General features: G+C 39.1%; 1 protein-coding gene across 4 annotated transcripts in view; it reads right to left on the minus strand.

The window, feature by feature from the left end:
- Positions 1 to 18,275, minus strand: part of RGS7BP (regulator of G protein signaling 7 binding protein) — a 49,137-nt gene extending 30,862 nt beyond the window's left edge. The window contains exons 1-3 of one of the 4 annotated variants that reach the window (XM_083351599.1): positions 17,550 to 18,275; positions 14,449 to 14,615; positions 13,721 to 13,757 (exon numbers count right to left, since the gene is read on the minus strand). In XM_083351599.1, coding sequence (XP_083207725.1) covers positions 13,721 to 13,757; positions 14,449 to 14,615; positions 17,550 to 17,563 — 218 coding nt within the window. In that variant the 5' untranslated portion in view covers positions 17,564 to 18,275. Of the gene's footprint in view, positions 1 to 5,965; positions 6,032 to 13,720; positions 13,758 to 14,448; positions 14,616 to 17,230; positions 17,283 to 17,549 lie in introns of those variants that run through there. The other 3 variants (XM_083351600.1, XM_083351601.1, XM_083351598.1) reach the window with 3 other exon arrangements.
- Positions 18,276 to 18,945: the final 670 nt, after the last annotated feature.

Consider the following 18,945-nt stretch of genomic DNA (forward strand, 5'->3'; position numbering starts at 1 on the left):
GTTGTTTATTGCTTATTTGTCTGAGCTGATAGTTCTTCGATTAGGGCAGGGGTGTCAAACTCAATTTCATTGAGGGCCGCATCAGCATTGCGGTTGCCCTCAGGGGGCTGGGTGGGTATGGCCAGGGTGGGCGTGGCCTACTGGGTGGGCGTGGCTAGAGTGCATATGGCTTACTAGGTGAGCATGGCCAGCTCTACATCATTCGCATCAAGGGTGCCTATGGGGGCCCGGGCAGGAGTGGGACAGATCTGAGGGTCTCTGGCAGAAGGAGGGTCTCTGGGCCAGGGCCAAGGCAGTGGGGGCCGTTCCCTCACTGTTTCCAGGATGGCTTCGCGGGCCACATGAAACCATTTTGCGGGCTGGATCTGGCCCCCGGGCCTTGTGTTTGACATGTCCGGATTAGGGTATTGTTTACTGCTTATTTGTCTGCTATTGCTCCTGGTGTTAATCTTTGCTTATCTGGATGTTGATTGCTAACAAGGAGATATTCTATCTTTTTGTTTCCCTTTTAGCTTTTTTATGGTCTCTTTTGAATGCTAGGCAAATCTGGTTTACCCCTATGTGTTCTGTGTACAGCCAAGCTCAAGAAAGAAAAGCAGCAGAATTCTAGGAATGTCCTTTATTCTTGTATAGTAGGATAACAAAATCTTGAAAGCCTGTCAGTTTTGCAAAGTGGCATGTTATCCATCTTCAAAAATTCCATGAACACATTAGAATCATTCCCACCTGTTTTTGAATATTCTGTGGCTCCTTCCTTGTTTTTGTCTAGACACTTTAATTTTCAAAAGGTTACTTTGTACTAAAACCTCAGGTTTTTCCCAGCATGCCAGCAGAATCACACTGTTTCTGAACCTTGACAAATGTAAGATGTCTGGACTTCCACTCCCAAAATTGAAGTTGGTGGGGGAGTTCTGGCAATGGAAGTTCACACATCTTAAACTTATTAAGGTTGAAAAACACTGATCTAGGCAATCCAAGCCTCTGCTCAATGCAGAAATCCAGATAAAAACATACCGGAAAGATGATTATCTCGTCTCTGCTTGCACCTTTTTCCATGGAAATTTTTTTCACTTTTGAAGTAAGTTTACCTGTCAACAGGGTGAGCGTTTCACCTTAATCTGCCCTGCTGTAAACTTAAACTAACTAGAGAACAAATTTTGTTGTATAGCTCCCATTAGAAAATAGAAAATTGTATTATATTACATCAACAGGAAAAAAAGATATACATGTTAACAATGTGATTTAATATTAAAATTTTAAAAAGGTAAAAAAGGAAAGTCAGTATAAACCAGAGGCATAATGGGAGTAAAGGGAGGGCATGTATATTTGAATTTGAGGTTGCGTTTTCTTTAAAGCAAGGTTTTTGCTTTTTTACTTAATGGCTTTACACTTAGGTTATTTTAACCATGATTACAAAATGACACAAAAATTTTATTTTATTTATTTTTATTTTAATCCCATTTATATCCCGCCCTTCTCCGAAGACTCAGGGCGGCTTACAATCTAAGCACAAATCAAATGTGCTTAGCAATAGCCTTCATTTTATGTATATGCCTGCTTATTAAGGCTTTCGTTCCCCCCCCCCCAAGTGGCATTATTACAAAGTCAGCTTATTGCCCCGCAACAATCTGGGTTCTCATTTTACCTACCCCGGAAGGATGGAAGGCTGAGTCAACCTTGAGCCTGGTGGGATGTGAACCTGCAATAATTGCAGGCAGCTGGTGTTACTTAAGGAGGCATTAGCCCACTGCTCCACCAAGGCTCTTTTTAAATAAATAAATTCAATGTTTTTCTAACTTACAATTTCAGTGGCTGTTCAGCTTTTCTTGCCTGTATCTCAAGGGTGCATTTTTACACTTTTAGACCCAGCAGAATGCTTGTGAGACCTGGCCATGACAAAAGGACAGGCTGTAACTTGTTCAAAGACAAAGCTACTTAAAAAAAGAGGCAACAGCCCTTTGCACCTTCACGCTCAATTTCTGAGCAGCTCCCCTAGGAAATACAAGAGGAAGTGTAAGGTGGAAGTCAACCCATGACAGATATTGCATGAGTACCAGTTATAGGTAAATTACTTTGTTTTCTATTTCATGAATTGCTGAAGTGCAAGATTGGACTTAGACCATGGATGAATACTTTTATTTTTCTTTTATTGTATAATTTAAGGATGGCCAATCAAAGGATTGTTCATATTTTACGTCTAAAAATATTTTGTAGCTAACCTGCAAGTTATGGTCCTGTCTTGTTTTGGAATGTACTATATGTATGCTCTAAGGCAGGCATGTCAAACTCGCCACGTCACATGACATTGTGTGACATATCAGGACTGTTCCCCCATTGCCGGCAATGGGGTGGGCGCGGTTTTGGAGTAATGCACCCGGCCCATGGGCCGGCAGTTTGACATGCCTACTCTAAGGAATATGGAGGACATTATTTACTGTAGTTGTGTTAGTTTGAACTTATTTTATGGCAAATGGGGTTGTTTTTTGGATAACACTGAGGGGCACCAACACTTTTGGCCAAAATTACAGTGTATCTGAAAAATAATTTAATCTAGTGGAGTCGAAATACCTATTATAGAGTTTAAGACTCTCATATGTTAAATGAACTACTATCACACCAATACAACGATATATAAATACATAGCTGATCAAGATGACATGAACATTCAATATGGAGAATATTAGGAAAGGAAACTTTTTAATTTAGAAAATGGAAACATTAGAATTAGTTAGCTCTCATATTTTTTTCAAGTGGAACTGTACAACACCTTACATTCGTTAGACAGGCAAATTGGCAATCTGTTTGGACTATGGTCCCTTCTTTCATATTTTTCTCATTTAGCAATGTCTGTTTTTGTAGCATTTGCAGAAAATGCTTAATTTTTCACAGGAATATGAGCAGCTGTCTTGGATCACTTTAGATAATTTACTTATTCATCTTGCTCAGTACTCTCTGACCTTGGCTGATCTTGAGAAGCTAACAGTGGAACACAGTTACTACCTGACTGGGAAGATAGGAACCTAGGTTAGACAGGAAGGGGGAGGAGAAATTCTACAAGAAGGCAATAGCAAATCACTTCTGAACTATTGTCAAGAAAATGACATAAATGTGCAATTAAATTATTCAAGCATTATAAGTCAAGCTCAAATACAGGAGACTCTAACTAAGTAGGAAGTTTTCTTATATCCCATCAGACTATTTAACCATCTTGCTCAATATTATCTATTTCCAGATTCTTCAAATATTCCAAATATCCAAATGCTACAATTTTTTTTGAAACTAAAGGAAGTCAGATATCAGACTTGAGACTTTCTTTAAGCAGCAGTCCCTATTCTGAATTATTTTAATAGCATAAAATAGTTATAGCAACATAACATAGCAGGAAAAATCAAGCAACAAGGCATCATTATAAAATACACTAAAAAGAGAGTACAGGATTCACCAAATAATTTTACTGTTCATTCTAGAAACCCACAAGTTTATTTGTCAATAAGTCCATTATGTTAAACTTCTTGTGCAGTTTCTTGCCAATACTAAATTGTGTTTTAAAATTACTAATTTTTTTACTAGAGTGGGGCAGAAGAAAAACTTCATTCAATAAATAAAGAGGCACTTCCATACTCATGTATTCTTGACTCTCAATTTATTTAAAATGAATATTGCAGTCATCTTGCATCCCCTGAACTTGTGTTTACTAATAAAATCCCCAAAGGAAATATATACCTTCAACAAAATCAATCCTACTAAAAGGTTTTCTATGTATTTCAGATCCTCCTAATGGAATCCTGAGCTAAACTTTCTTCATGTAAAATCTTGCACTAATGTAGGCAAAAAACAAAAAAAATCAAGATATACACAAAGGACATTTTGATGTTAGCTGAGATTATGAGCTGAGATTTTGCCAGTTCTGAGTTAGTGGTCAGTAAGGTCATAGAAAATACTGTCAAGGTCATCAATTACGGTATTCTATGTTGATCCAAAGTCCATCTTTGCTTTTAGATTACTTCATCCTTTGTATCTCAAAACTTTTTGAGAAGCCATTTTGTTTCCTTGGAGCTACTGTGCCTCATCCCAATCTGCTTCCACTTCAAAATCATTCTAACTGTTGAGAAATGTCATGAGTTGCAAATTTGTCATCAAATTATGGAGGTGGCAATTTGGTTTATATTTCTCTTATCTTATTTGATTTAAATATAGAATGTCAGGTTTCAGTTTAACAATCAAGTAACACCTCCAACTACTCCAACCCATAGAATTCACCTGGTGCTACTACTTGTTGGTATTCATCTCTTGTCACACACCCTCCTACCAGAAGACACTTCAACTTGTAAAAAAGTTATTTAGAAAGCCAAGCAAATGATACGTCCCATTACATAGCAAACAACTGTCATAGTAAGCAATGAGTCATCAAGGAAAATCTTGGAAAACTTGACATGCTGTATCTTTTGACTTGGCTTGTATTAGACACTGCTGGGAGGTAAGTAAGTATACCTATCAGAAAGTGAGCTGACTAGCAGTGGTGGCTTAATGTGGGGATTTATGTAGGAGAGGCCAGGCAGAAGGACTCTCAATATTTCAAGGACTCTAAATGGAAGGAGAATTGTAAAAGGCCCAATCACACAGACCTCTGAGCAAAATCTAAAGTTCAAATTGAAACATTTCATAATGGATAAAGGGAAAGGGAAATATTCTACATGTAATAAAAGGAGATAAATGGTTGAAACAAACGAAACTAGAAAAAAGTGGAACAATTGTGCATTACTACATAGCCTTCCATAGACTCCACATCCTCAGAGTCAGGTAACAAAACAGGCCATAATGGTTGTAACTGCTAGCATTCTCAAAACACTGATATCTTTGCAAAAACTGGCCAACAGTGTCTATATCTGACCAGTTAAGGAGTTCAAAAATTAGCATGAAGTCAATTTCCCCCTCAACTCAAATTCTCATCCTTACTTTGAGTTCTGCATCTTCTATTAGAAAACACTGAATTTTGTTTTTCTTCCCATCTTATATAAGGGACTTCTTGACCCTCTCTTTTAAATTGGATGGCATGTTTCCATCCGTCCTTTCATTGCTGAACAGTCAGAATGCAAACTGTAGGAGGAAGTCCTAGAGAATTATACTAACTTTGTGACTAACTTATACTAACTTTGTGACCAGTCACTTTGAAGGGAGCAGGAAAATAGTTCAATTATTGGTCACAAAGTTAGTATAAGTTAGTCACAAAGTTAGTATAATTCTCTAGGACTTCCTCCTACAGTTTGCATTCTGACTGTTCAGCAATGAAAGGACGGATGGAAACATGCCATCCAATTTAAAAGAGAGGGTCAAGAAGTCCCTTATATAAGATGGGAAGAAAAACAAAATTCATTGTTTATAGCTTCTTACTTTCTTCAATAATTATACGAAGTTATTTGGATTTCTTGTGAGATTGTGTAAATGATTTATTCCTGCCTGGAAACACTAACTCTGATACCACCACATGTTGCAGTGTTTTTCCTGCCAGCAACTATTTTTTTGCACTACATCTGACCTGGAAATTAATCAGGCAGCTGCCAAACACAGATGATGGCAAAGGAACACAAGGTCAATCCACAAAGCTAATCCAGGATTTATGCAATTATAATATTATATGGCATTGTTTTCTAACTGACTTTAAAAAAAGGATTATAGAGTTTCATAGATGACATGTTTTTAAATGAAATTATTACCATTTTTTTCAGTTCTGCAAAGAAAGGAATTGAGTGAGTAATGCTTGCTCCAATTAGGTATTGTGAAATTGGTTTGGGTACTATCTAGGGCAAATTCTCAGATATTTTGATTTCAGGACCCCTTTACATTCTTAAAAATGATTTGGGATCTCAAAGAGCTTTGGTTTATGTGGATTATATCTACAGATATTTATATTAGAAATTAAAACTGAGAAATTTTAAAGTATTGATTTATTTGATTTTATAGATACCTTGAAAGCTTGTTGGTGACTCACAGTAGTCCTCAGACCACATTTTGAAAAATACTTGATATATATCTATTGCAATGAAACAAATGATACATGACATTTAAAACTCTTCTGCCATTAATTTTTTAAAAACTGGTGACAAATCAATCTTTTTATCATTATAAAAGAAATGCATCCTCCCACTCTTCTAAGTGTCCTCCTGCTGAGAAGACTTCAACTAAGCTTCAAGAGAATAGAACTTACAGTACTTTATAAAGGCAGACTGTATAGATACAGTTATAACCCAGGGAATATTAGTCTTGAGGATAGCAGTGGTGACTGCACCTCCAGTAGAGGCGGCCACAATTTCCAATGGAACAGGCTTATTTTAGGACTTGCAGCCAGCTCAGTGGAAACCTTGATTCACCTGGACATCACAGTCACTGAAGCTTTGGGACTAGGTTGAGGCAGTCAGAAGGAAATTAGAACACTGTCTATTCTATTTCTCTCCATTCTACTCAATTCATTATTTTAAAAAAAATTATTGCAAATTTTATTATTTAAAACTTTGGACAAAGTGTTAACGGTCTGACATTCCATCTTGTCTACATCATTTTTGTATTTTATACACATATATACATTTTATGTACATATCATTTATATACAATTATACAATATTTGATCTTATCAACCATCTTATTCTAATAATGTGTGACATCAGCATCCTGTATATCTCTGTTTAGACCTTCCTTTCTGTTCCCACCATAGGTAAAACTTATTCCAAATTTTGTAATAATCTGACTGATCTTTATTTTTAATTTCCATAGTTAACTTGTCCATTTCTGCACATGCCCAAATTTTATTTATCACTTCACTCTCATCAGGTATTCCATTTCTGGGCGAACGTCATTCTCGCTGCCATGATGATGTGTATCATTATATATAACCCTTCTTTGATATATTTCTCTGTTATGCCAAATAGGAAAAATTCTGGTCTATAATCTACTCTCCATCCTGATATTTCTTCTACCCATATCCATATCCTTTGCCAATACTTTTGCGTCTTATTGCAGGACCACCAAACATAAAAATAAGTACCTATTTCTTCAGAACATTTCCAACAGCTAGGGGATATAGTTTTGTACATCTCAGCTAATCGAGCTAGAGGGAGATGCCACCGGTAGAACATTTTATATACATTTTCTTTATAAGCTGAGGCCAGCGTTATCTTTTTATTTCTATCCCTGAGTTTGCTATATATCGAGATCGATACCGTGTCCCAAATTTTTAGCCCATATCAGCATTGGTTCTTTAACTTGTTTCTCAATCATTTTATACCCCAATAGCAGACTACACAATTTCCTTGTTTCTTATCTTTCCCATATCGTGTTTGTATCTGTAAGTAAGCCCACCATTCCAATTTTAACCCTTGTTGTTCTAGTTCCTGTCTGGATTTCAATTCTCCCACATCGTTCATAATATCTTTGTACGAGATGCTATTTTCCAAATTGAACAAGTTTGGATAAAACTATCGCCTTGAGGGTGGGTCAGTTCAATTTTTGATGACTCCTGAGATGTCAGTTTGCACAAATCCTAATTAACTGAGTTTGAGAATTGAAGCAGGAGGGGAGGATGACTTCCTGGTCTCAGTGAAAGAAATTACTGTATGCCTGTTAGAAATGTTCTTTTCCATATAAATGCTCTGACTCCCGGCATGGTTCAAATGGGACTCAGGCTAGGCTTGAAGTCCCTGAAGTCTCACTGTGGATATCAGTGGAGAGTGGCAGCAGACTGTTTTAGGAATCAGTGATGCTACCGTGGGCAGAGAGAAACTTCATGCTCTTTAAAGAAAGGACTGAGGAGAGGACTGTTTTATATTTGTGAAAGTTACAGCAAGGTAGTCTCAAGCTGGAAGGTCACAACTTACAGAGGGAGATTGATAACAAGTAATCCTTGACTTACAGCCACAATGGAGCCCTGAATTTTGGTTGTAAGGAGTTGTAGTCATAAACCAAGGCACCATGTGACCAGACTCAATTTTACGACTGTGTTACGACAGCTATAAATCAAGTCACCATGGTCATCATATGAATTCACCATGTCCATTGAACATGATGAAAAAAGGCAAAAAGTGTTGCAAATTGTGCCATGTGATCATAGAACACTACAACACTATAAATGCAAGTTGGCTGCTCAGCACCTGAAATGCAATCATGCAATTGTGGGGAGAGGGGCAACTGTCATAACACTGAGGACGGGTTGCAAGTAGTTTTTATGAAAGCCTGCTGTAACTTTGACCAATTATATAACACTTTTGGGGCCTGGTACCTCTGGAAACTTCTGTTACATCTGAATAAAATGAGTCTTTGCAAATGGCTCCTAAATACTAATGTCCTAAAGATTGTTCTGGGATTGAAGCATCGTATCTCTGCACCTGACCCCAGTCCACTGGTGTGGATTCCTTTGCGGGTGATGCTGTGGGAGACAATATGTTTTTCTCTGCTTCACATAGGAATCCGGGTACCTTGAACGGCTGCCTCCCTCTCCTGTGACATGGCTTTTTCTGATCACGCTTAAGAGGAGGATATTCTGTCCTTTTTGGAGAGTGTGACATCTCCTCATAGCTAGGGGTACTGTGTATCGTTCCAGGTTTATGCTGCCTTCTGCTGCTTCTACTGTACAGAGTCTCTTATTTCACATAAGCTGTATTATTTCTATCTTCATCTGAGGTGAACTTGACCTAGTGAGTTTGGATAGGGCTTCTAAGAACTGCCACTTGGGGGAGCTCTTCACCTTTGTGTTGTGAGGATCATGTGGGTTGATGTATCATTTAAGATTATCACTTAACCTAATGCTTATTTTGACTTAGGTGTTATAGACAAATTGATAATACTGATTAAATTTTGTTAAGACTACAAGGGTTTGTGCTCAAAGTTGCAGCTCCTGAATTAATATGGGACTCTTTCTCAATTCTCAACTGTATCATGGGCACACTTAATTAACCTGTTTTTTTTATGAAATGAACCCAAAGACTCAATATGTACTACTATGGATAGGAGCACAGGGTTATCATTTGCAACTTTAGAAACCGCAGCAAGCATTTTATTCTAGATGCAACCAGAACTTTACTGTAGGCAGTCAGATGGATGTACATGGATGTCACTGGCAAAGAAAATAGGTTTTGATTCCATTAGAAATTGACATTTTGAAATAATCGCTATTTAAAACTGGGGAGTAATATTTTTTTTTGAAACACTAACCTGATTTTTTTATACTATCTGAATGCAGTTTCTAAGTCTTGCAATTGGCCTGGTTAAACATAGGGGGGGGAGAGAGTTTGGGGCAAAAATGGGGTCGCTGCTCTAGACCCATGCATGCTAATAATACCTTTAAAACTCTTAAAAGGATTACATATTGAGTATACTTTATCTAAAACAGCTTAGCAATATATTCAACTGAAATGACTGAGGGAGGTGTCTGAACTGTGGGCAGCAAGCGGTGGAACTAGCTGCTACTACTTTGCTTGTATGTCCAGCTGTCCTTCAGCAGCCTGGGCTTCCATTCCTGCAGTAAAGGTCTGGAAAAGTCTATGAGGAGAAGCATGAAGAGGAGGAAGGTTTTTCCATCCTCATCTATGCTCATTCCAAGTGGTTCAGTCTGATTGAGCAGATTCTCTGTTTTAGGAAGGGCGCAATGGCAAACCACTTCCAAGAAATCTTGCAAAGAAAACTGCAGGAACCAATCCAGGCAGTCGCAAGAAATCAACACTGATTTGAAGGCAAAAAATTAAAATAAAAAAACCCCATCCTATCTACTTTTGATGAAGCAGTACTCAAACACAGCGAAGTACCTTATAGTTGGTTTCTCCTATATAAATCAAGTAATTGCAAAACCAGACAGTATTTTTCCAACTGTCTCTGACTAATCAGAAATTGAGCATGTGTATGTGTATGTCTGTATGAATGTGTGTGTATGTATACATGTATGTGTGTATTTGTGCTTCTTTGCTTTGAAACAAAGTAAGCATAAGCTTCTTATGTTTCAATTCTGTATTTCCTTTTCATGATAACTCTTCCTGCTCTGTATGTGGCCAATGTAGATTCTCCTGGCTTATTGTAGAACTCTTGGAAACACTATAACTGCCCATATATTAGAGGATTAGTAATGCAACATGAAGATGGGCATATGGGTATATGAAAAATAGTTTCATATACCTGTTTTTAATAGCTGTTTGGACTAATTAGTCCTCACTGTAGCAATAGCTATGATTTGCTTTGTTAAAGCATCAGATATAGATTTGAAGTCAGTGCAACACAGTTCGGGAAAAAGTTCATAGTTTGTGCCTTTGTATATACATAAGAATAGAGGTTAATCCAGCATTTCCTCTTCCCTAACCACAGCTGTCACATACCCTTGTGAAAAAAAAGAGTTCTCCCCTGTTCTTGGTTTCCAAATATATTCACTGGAATATTCCCTCATGCCTGAATACAACTCCAATTGAGTATTCTTCCTCCAGCTATCACCAATGACTGCTGAGGCCACCAGAGAAAAACCAACAACAGCCAATCCCTAATCCACTCCCAGTTGAATTTACTCTCAGTTTAACTTTACTCCTAAGACTCTTAATGACGTCTATTGTTTATTCCCAACCTGCCTTCCTTTTGAATGGTGTCTTTTAGACTGTAAGCATGTAGGCAAAGCAGTTTTGTTTCACATACATATAATTGTGAACTATTCTGGGAGTCTTTTAGGCAGAAGAGAATGGGGAAACCTGGACAGTACTACCACAAAATCAATGTGCTTTATAGCCATCAAACCCCTCCAAAGCTATGGAGGCCAATGGTCAACAAATAGCATAAGATTAAATACTGATTGCATAAACAATTGGCTTATTTTATCTGTACTAATCTACTTCCAGTGTCGAAGGTTGAGCCAGAGCTAAACTTATTTTCATTTACCCTTTCACTATTTCTCAGCATTTTATACGCTATTTATTCTAAAGATGAAGCATTGTGTTAATCCCTTTCTGGTGTACAACTAAGCTGCTCTTTAAAAGCGAAGGGGAGAAATAAGATCTTCTTTCACAGACAGGAAACTGAAGACCACAGACATGCCGGATCTTCTGCCTCACAAAAAGTTTATTGTGGGAAGATGCAGACCCACCCGACTTTCCATAGTCCAATGGACGGAAAGCTTCAGCCACATTTTAACTGTTAAATCTTATCCAGCATGTTGAGGCATTCACATTTCAGGAGCACGATCTCACACTGACACGTTTGCTATTTTATTAATAATTTAAATTACATTTTCAGTTATAGTTTTCTTTTCAAACACCCCACTAGCTTAAATTCTCTAAGGTTCAAACATTATTTTCTTAAACTAAATTTCTAAGAAAAGTACAATTCAAAAATGGTTACAAATCTATTTTTTTCAATCATACAAATGTTTGGAATCAGTTCTCTATTTTTGCTTCTTTTAGGAAACTGGGATTAATTAATTTTAAATGGTTTTACTAGAGTGTAGAAATTCCAATTTAAAGCACATCCACCAGAGAATTTGCCCTCAGCTTTTTAGCAAATTACACATCAGTCACAATTCATTGATATTCCATAAGGTTTAAAGCAAACCTATAAAAGGAACTGTGAAACTGAAATTACCCATATATAACTATTTTTAAAAATACACTTAAATGGAAGACAGTATTATTTCTGCAAAAAAATTTTTGGAAGAAGCGAACAGTAAAACTGCTCATTTATTCAGGGCCAGTCCTTCCACTTAGCAGGAAGAAATGGATTCTTCAGATAATAAGACTGAAGAAATGCCTTGTCTACTCTTTTTCTGGTCTGTTTGTTGGATCAATTGGCCATCCAAATATCTCACACAACTTTCACAATGAACTTTCACAAGGTTCATTCAAAAGATGTCTGTGATACCCTGGCTGGTTGGGAATGGGAATGATGGGTCAGATGTCTGGCAAACAAGTTTATCACCAAGGGCAGCATGAACAAACAATATCAGGGAAAATTAAAGCAGTGTCCTACATCTGACTTTTATTGGTATCTTTAATTTAATAAATATTTCAGGGGCTATGTACAGAACACCGTGCAAGTAAAAGGGCATTTTTAATCCTTCCCACAGCCTGAAAGCCAGTAGTGAAGCAAGATTACATCAGTTACACTGCCATGCATTTAAAAGAAAATGTCAAAGTAGCAAATTTGGAGCCATAGACTTCGTATCTGTGTAATTATCACAGACATCTATTTAAGAGCCACAACCCAGTACAGCATTCTGGCACAAGCAAAACTGAAATTAAATCCAAATTCTCTTCTACTTGACTCATCTACTTTGTAAAATGAATGCTTAATTTTGCACTGCATGGCACGATAAAAGCAAGTGAGGTTAGGCACCAAAGTGTGGGCTCCTAGCTTAGTAGAAGAGCATGACATAATGGTGGCCTAACATTTAACTTGGTGTTTTCACTGAAGGAATCAGTGATACTTCACAAAAAAGTCTTCTACTTGAGATATGGAAAGATACTATCAATCAGAGCAGTCTCTGTAAGCCTGAAATAAGACTGCAGTGGGGGTAAAGGCAGTCTCTGGGTTTTCAGAATTATCTATAACATAGGCAATTGATGATGTTCATTGTGTATTACAGCTAATGTTTACTTACACTTTTACAAACTTGCTTTTAAATGCATAATGTTTTGGGGGTCTCTGGTTTTGCCACTTTTCCATTTTTAAGTGCTGTAATTTTTGGTTGCTACTTATATCTTTTTATTGCTGCTTGTTGAACTGATTACAAAGCCTCTACTGAGCACTTATTCGAACTAATGGCACTGTTGCCAATCTATTATTACAATGTTCGATGACAGAGACGTGTACTACTGTATCCCTAACATTAAAACATTTGCATCCTTAGTGCTAAAAGTGTATCTGCATAAAACATTATGTCTCCAAAAGTGTATAGCATGACAAGGGCATTTAAAATTACTCAATCATTACTAAAGCTAGAGCTTGAATTTTGCTTTAACTGAAACAAGATAGGACTATTTAGTTATGCTTGTCAATTACTATTAATTATGATTTATTATTGATTTAAGAGATAGAAGGAAAATAAATTGAGACATAATTCAAGTTAAGACAGATAAGATGGGGACAAACTTTGCTACACAGAGCAGATATGCAAATTGTGCATCAGGACCTCTTATTTCCTTAGATGGAATGTGTGCATTATTATAGATTTCTTTCCCAAATAATGACCTAAAAGCAACTTGTAACCTCTAGGCTTCACTTAAAGAATGCACTGTGTGTTGGGCTACTCATGTGTGAAATACTTGTAAAAAGTCCTGTACCCACACTGGTCTTCAGTCGATTTTGTAGAAACAAAGTTAACAATAATTTTGAAATCTCTACGCTGGTTGCTAATTTACTTCTGGGCACAATATAAGGAGTCACTTGTTTTTAGAGACCTGAGTGGTTTGGGTTCAGGATAACTTAGACATTGCCTCCTTCTGCAAGGTTCCCATCATTTAAATCATCTGGGGAAATACATCTTCAGTGGCAGATGATCCACCCTGCTACAACTTGGAGCCTGGCTTTTTGTCATGACTGAATATGATGAATTTGCTCCCCAATGGAATATAAGCCTCCCACATTGGTTTAAAAAAACCCACCTTTAACTATGTCTAAGTATAAGAATAAAGTTTTAATTTATAGTTTCAATGACTTAAATCACCATTTTATCTTTTTGTACAATCTGTTGCTTTAATATGCTTACTTTTTGTATACCGTCCTGGTATTTTGGTAGCAGGCAGCTAAAAGTAAAATACATAAATAAATATTAGATGCTTAGAGTCCTGTTTGAAGGTGCACTTAATACTGCAAGGCCGAAGACATAAAATGTACATACAATGTAAATTAAATGAATTCCTATTTTCTTTCCACCTCAGCTGTAATCACTGATGCAAACTGCACTGTCAAGAATGAAACCATATTGTTTGTTACATTAGTTTAGAAGTGATTTGCTGTTTTAGCGGTAATTATTTAAGCAAAACAAAAATGTAGTGTTTGAAAGTATATTGTCACATTACTTAGAATGCTATTTTCCAGTTAACAGATGATAACAGTTTTTAAACAATAGGTCTAATAATGCCACTTTACCTTTGCTTGTATTTTAGAATGGTTTTTTTAAAAAGTTCCTTTGCCCCTATCAAAGACTCATCTCAGTGTAACTATGAACTTGTATTTCCGTGGTATAGCAGGTTACAAAATGTCTTCAGTTTCAAACTATTCTAAATGGCACAGCTTTCCTCCAAACATTCTGACAGCTGTAACTAAAGACCAAAGAGGTGCTTTCCTATCCCAAAAGCCAGCTCGGAACAAATTAAACCTTTTAACTAAAATCCAGGTCATTAAAATACAATAGTGGCTATCCCATACTCTTGCTCCTAAACCTTGAACAGAACTGGTAACAACCCAGGCGAGTAGATGGAAAGAATCTCCTACCCAGAGATTGCAGAGAGCTTTTGGTGTGCCTGATAGGCAATCTCGCATCCTTTGGTACGTGTTCTGTGCATTTCAGCATGTAACGATGGGCAACTGAGTGAGACATCCCCAATGGAAATGACCAATTCCCGATACAGAGCCACCTGGGTGTTGAAGTCCTGGACAAGCTGAGAAAGAGAAAGGAAAAATCTATTTACAACCAACCAACATTCTGCTGCAGGGAAAAAGATAAGGCAGGATTTTTTTAAAAAATGTTGCTCCAGCTGTGCTGATCCAGGCATTTGAAACCGAAGGAAGATCTGCCCCTACCATGTCATAAATAATGAAGCATGTTATAAAAGCTGCCCTTTGCTCACCCAGAGCATGCATTTTCACTGGGAAATGAAGATATTTTAAGCCTTTGAAAGTGTTTTTAAATGCTGAAGCTGGCTGACTAACAGCTTTTCTTTTCATGGAAGCCTAATATTTTATCATGAAAGAAGAGGATGTTTCCAGAAATAGTTTCTCCTCTATGCCCCCTGCCCTAGTCTCCCCCCTTACCCCAATTTTCTGATTTGCTTTTTACTGAGAGTGGAATGTGTCACTCACTGCTCTATTTTATTTTAAAACTGTTTTTTCTGGCTCTAAGACTGTTTTTACTATTCTTAAGAATCTGGCTATTTATATAGGAGGAAAAATCCCTTGCCATTTAGTATTTGTACTTTAGTCTGTATATAAAAAAGCTTCAAACTCAAGGCTTCACGGTTAAATGAATCATTATTTTGTTTCATACAATTACTATTGCTGATTTTTCTTCTGAGACAAATTACGTTTGTATATGTATGCAACAGGATTAACAATATATTCTAACATTAATTTGGAAGATAGTTCAGATTTGTCCACCATTTAATCCTCAAACTATCATAAAATGGCATCCCTTCTTTTGAATATATGTAACCAAAAACAGTACATGTTATAACACCAAACTATATTCTCAACACTTCTGTTGTACAAAGTGAGACTTATGCTAGCATTTTCAGAAATACTTCACCCCCATAGTTGGATTCTCTGGCTAATCAACTCCAAGGGACTGTTGTGCACTGTGTGATAAAATTAATCTTCCATGCTTTCCCTTCCATATTAGCATGTTATGGCCCTGACAAAGAAAATCACATTTGACAAACTGCCCAAACCAAGGCTTGAAAACAATATCCTCAAAAGCTCTTTTGTGATACTTGCTGAGCCTTAACAAAACCTTATGAATGTCAGGCTTTATTTTTAAAGTTAACATTTTGTAAACTCAGGACTGTAAGTTTGTATGAAAGAAAGTTAAATGGGAAGATTTTTTTAAAATGCTCTAAAATGGAAAGGATACTAAAAAGTTTAAGTAAATTATTTTCTAAAGAAAATGACTAAATTCAGTATTGTAACTTTCAGAGCTCAGTTCACTTATTTCCATAATTGAAGTTTTTCAGTGCAAATAATCTGTAGTTTCAATTTACAAAATGGACTTTATTTACATTCATATATTGAAGCAAGAATCCCACTAATATGTGTATAGCAGCCTTACCAAGTGCTAATTACACAAATCTCAATGTAAATTTGTCTGTTTTAGGACACACAGGTCTTGCTGAAGGAAAATGCCTATTCCAACCTAATGTGTCTGAAAAAGAAGACGGGTCTGGAGCCTATCTCAGCCCACTGTGTTCGGACTACTTAGATCAGAGGTCCCCAACCTTTTTGGGCACCAGGGACCAGTTCCATGGAGAGAGGTTTTTCCATGGACTGGAGAGTATGTGGTTTTGTGTGCTGCCTGCATCCTACGGATAGGGCTTTGCTTGTTTGTGCGGACCGGTTGCTCGCATGCCATGGCCTGGTACCAGTCCATGGACCAGGGTTGGGGACCCCTGATTTAGATCACATCGAAATAAAAGCAGTAATTGTAAAATTCTCTTGATTCATGAAGGCTCAGACCTTCTTGAGCTGCATTTCAACTTCAGGTAACTCAACATTTCAACATTCATACGAAAATTAGAAGCCCAAGGCAATTTACATTCCTAAACAAGGTTATGCAAAAGGAAATTCCTATTGAATTCAGTATTCTGAAATAAATCTATGTATGATGGCAACCAAAATGTTTTGTGTAACTATTGAGTTGGTTTTTTTTAAAATCATGCATTGTTTACATAGTCCCCATAAATATTAGCCTAAGAAGTATCTGCAACCAATAGATTGCAAAAGGCTAAGTATCTAAATAGGGAAATTAGAAAGCTAAAACTTTTTAACTGCACAAGATAGCATAACAATATTTTTTTTTAAAAAAAGAACAGTTCTGATGTTAGAACTGTATCTTAATTAAGTTAACCATACAACAGAGCTCAATTGCACCAAAGTTCAAAGTAATCTGGATTTGGTAGATTAATTCCTATCTACCCTGGAGGTTGAAATGGCAAGTTAGTTCATAGATCAACAGGCACAGCTGCTATTTGCACCAGTAAGTTAGCACAAGTGTGGCGTTAAAGACAGATGCACATCCTTTGACATCACCTTGTTGTCTATTGAGCCAGCGGAACTGCCTGGGGTTTATTTTTCTTATTTCCCCACTTCTGAAATTAAGAGGAAGCATAGAAAGCGCTCGCTCTAGATTTCTGCAACAATGAAGTCTACACAGGGTGCATAAAATTGTTCCAGATTACGTGGTGGGAAAATACTACCAACCAGCAGACGTTTCGTACTTCTGTAAGTGTCCACTGAACACGCAAGGCAATAGTCCAAAATCCACCCCCTTCCCATCCTTCTTTACCTCTCCTACGAAACATGTTTAAACGTGAGCTCTTTCTTCAGCCCATTAAAACACCCGAGGCTTTTAAAAAACCATTATTGTAACGCAACGCACCCCCGCCGCCGCCTCGCAAGCCCCGGTCTCGGGAGCTGCTCCTTGAGCAAAAAGGGTGTCAACTCAAATGCGGACTGCAGTTTTAAAAATAGTGCAGCTGCACGTGATCGGAATAGACAAGGAGTGCGGGAGACCAGGGAACGGGGAGAGGAGTGGTCCCTTCCAACCGAGCCACCCAAACGCGTCCGAAAACAAAGGGGAGGGGGCGCAGCTGCGCGGTACCCACCATCTTGCAGTCATCCAGGGCTAGCCTCTGGGTCTTAGGGGCGCCCTCGGTGCTGCTGCTGTCTCGGCCTTCGCAGTCCCTGCCGTGCAGCGACGTTTTGCCGATTTGGAAGATCGAGCCGGTGGACCTGGGGCGCTTTTTGCGCCCATTCGGTGCAGAACTCATTCATACGCATCCACCAAGGCAAAAGCTGCTGCTACACGGGTGCCAGCCGCGGAGGGGGGGGGGCAAAGATTTCCCACCACGCCAGACTCGAGTGCCGCCGCCGCGGGCGGCAGCAGCGCGTCGAAGAATCCGGTGAGAGCTCCAGAATCGCTCGCGCTCGCCCGGCGCCTTTCCTTCGGCTTCTCTTCACAGGCGGGCGGGCTGTTTGGGCTCCGGGGAGCCTTCGGCCGGCGGGGGAACACACGAGGAGACGGTCGCGGTGGCTCGCAGCATCGCCTCCCGTCGGCTACAGCAGCGAGGGCGAGGTGAAGGATGCTAAACAACTTCTTCCTTTCAGCACCGCCAGCCGCAGCCTTTCAGTCCCTGGAGCAAAAGCTCAGCGCGGGTCCGGTCTGCCCGCCTGGTCTGCAGGCGGCGGAGATCCGAAGCTGCTCGGCCGAGCGGGGCTTCCATTCAGGACGGAGGGAAACGCAGCCCTTGCCCGAGCCCGCCGTCTCCAGCCACCCCGCTCCTTTTGTGCCTCCTTCGCGCAGAGCACCAGCTTCTGGCTCGCCCCCTCCCTCGCCGCCGCAGCCCCGAAGAGGAGCGAAGGCATGTGCGCCTGTGTGTATCAGGCAGAGTTGGGCGCGCGCAGGCGCACGCCTCAGGCGGGCGGTTGGTTTCCCTGGGCTCCTCAGGAGCTGGTCCGTCGAGCCCGGCTCGTCGGCGGAAGGCTTCCCTCGGCTAAGGGCCCCGACGGGAGGAAAGAGAAAGCCGCTGAGGTTGCTCCTCCAACAAGGCGTTGGGCTGACGTTGCGCCTGCTTGGCGGCTTAGCCCGCGAATGTAACCCGAGTCCTCCAAAAGAGCCCCTCGTACCGGAGACAGGATTAAAAAAAAATAGTCGGGTTCTGGGGCTTTTCTGCAGAACCGCCTTCTGAGGTTCCATCACGGGGCTCTAAGCCCTTTTTTTCCTATTCCCCGCCCCCCCCCCGTTTTCTACCAAGTATCACAAAAAAGCAGAGGCATAGTCTCTCTCTCTCTCTCTCCCTCCCCCCCCCATGTTTACCCAGGCCAATTGCAAGACTTAGAAACTGCATTCAGATAGTATACAAAATTAGGTTAGTGCAGGGGTCTTCAAACTTGGCCCTTTTATGACTTGTGGACTTCAACTCCCAGAATTCCTCAGCCAGCTTTGCTGGCTGAGGAATTCTGGGAGTTGAAGTCCACAAGTCATAAAAGGGCCAAGTTTGA

Source organism: Vipera ursinii (genome assembly GCF_947247035.1).
Source record: "Vipera ursinii genome assembly, chromosome: 2".
Taxonomy (NCBI): domain Eukaryota; kingdom Metazoa; phylum Chordata; class Lepidosauria; order Squamata; family Viperidae; genus Vipera; species Vipera ursinii.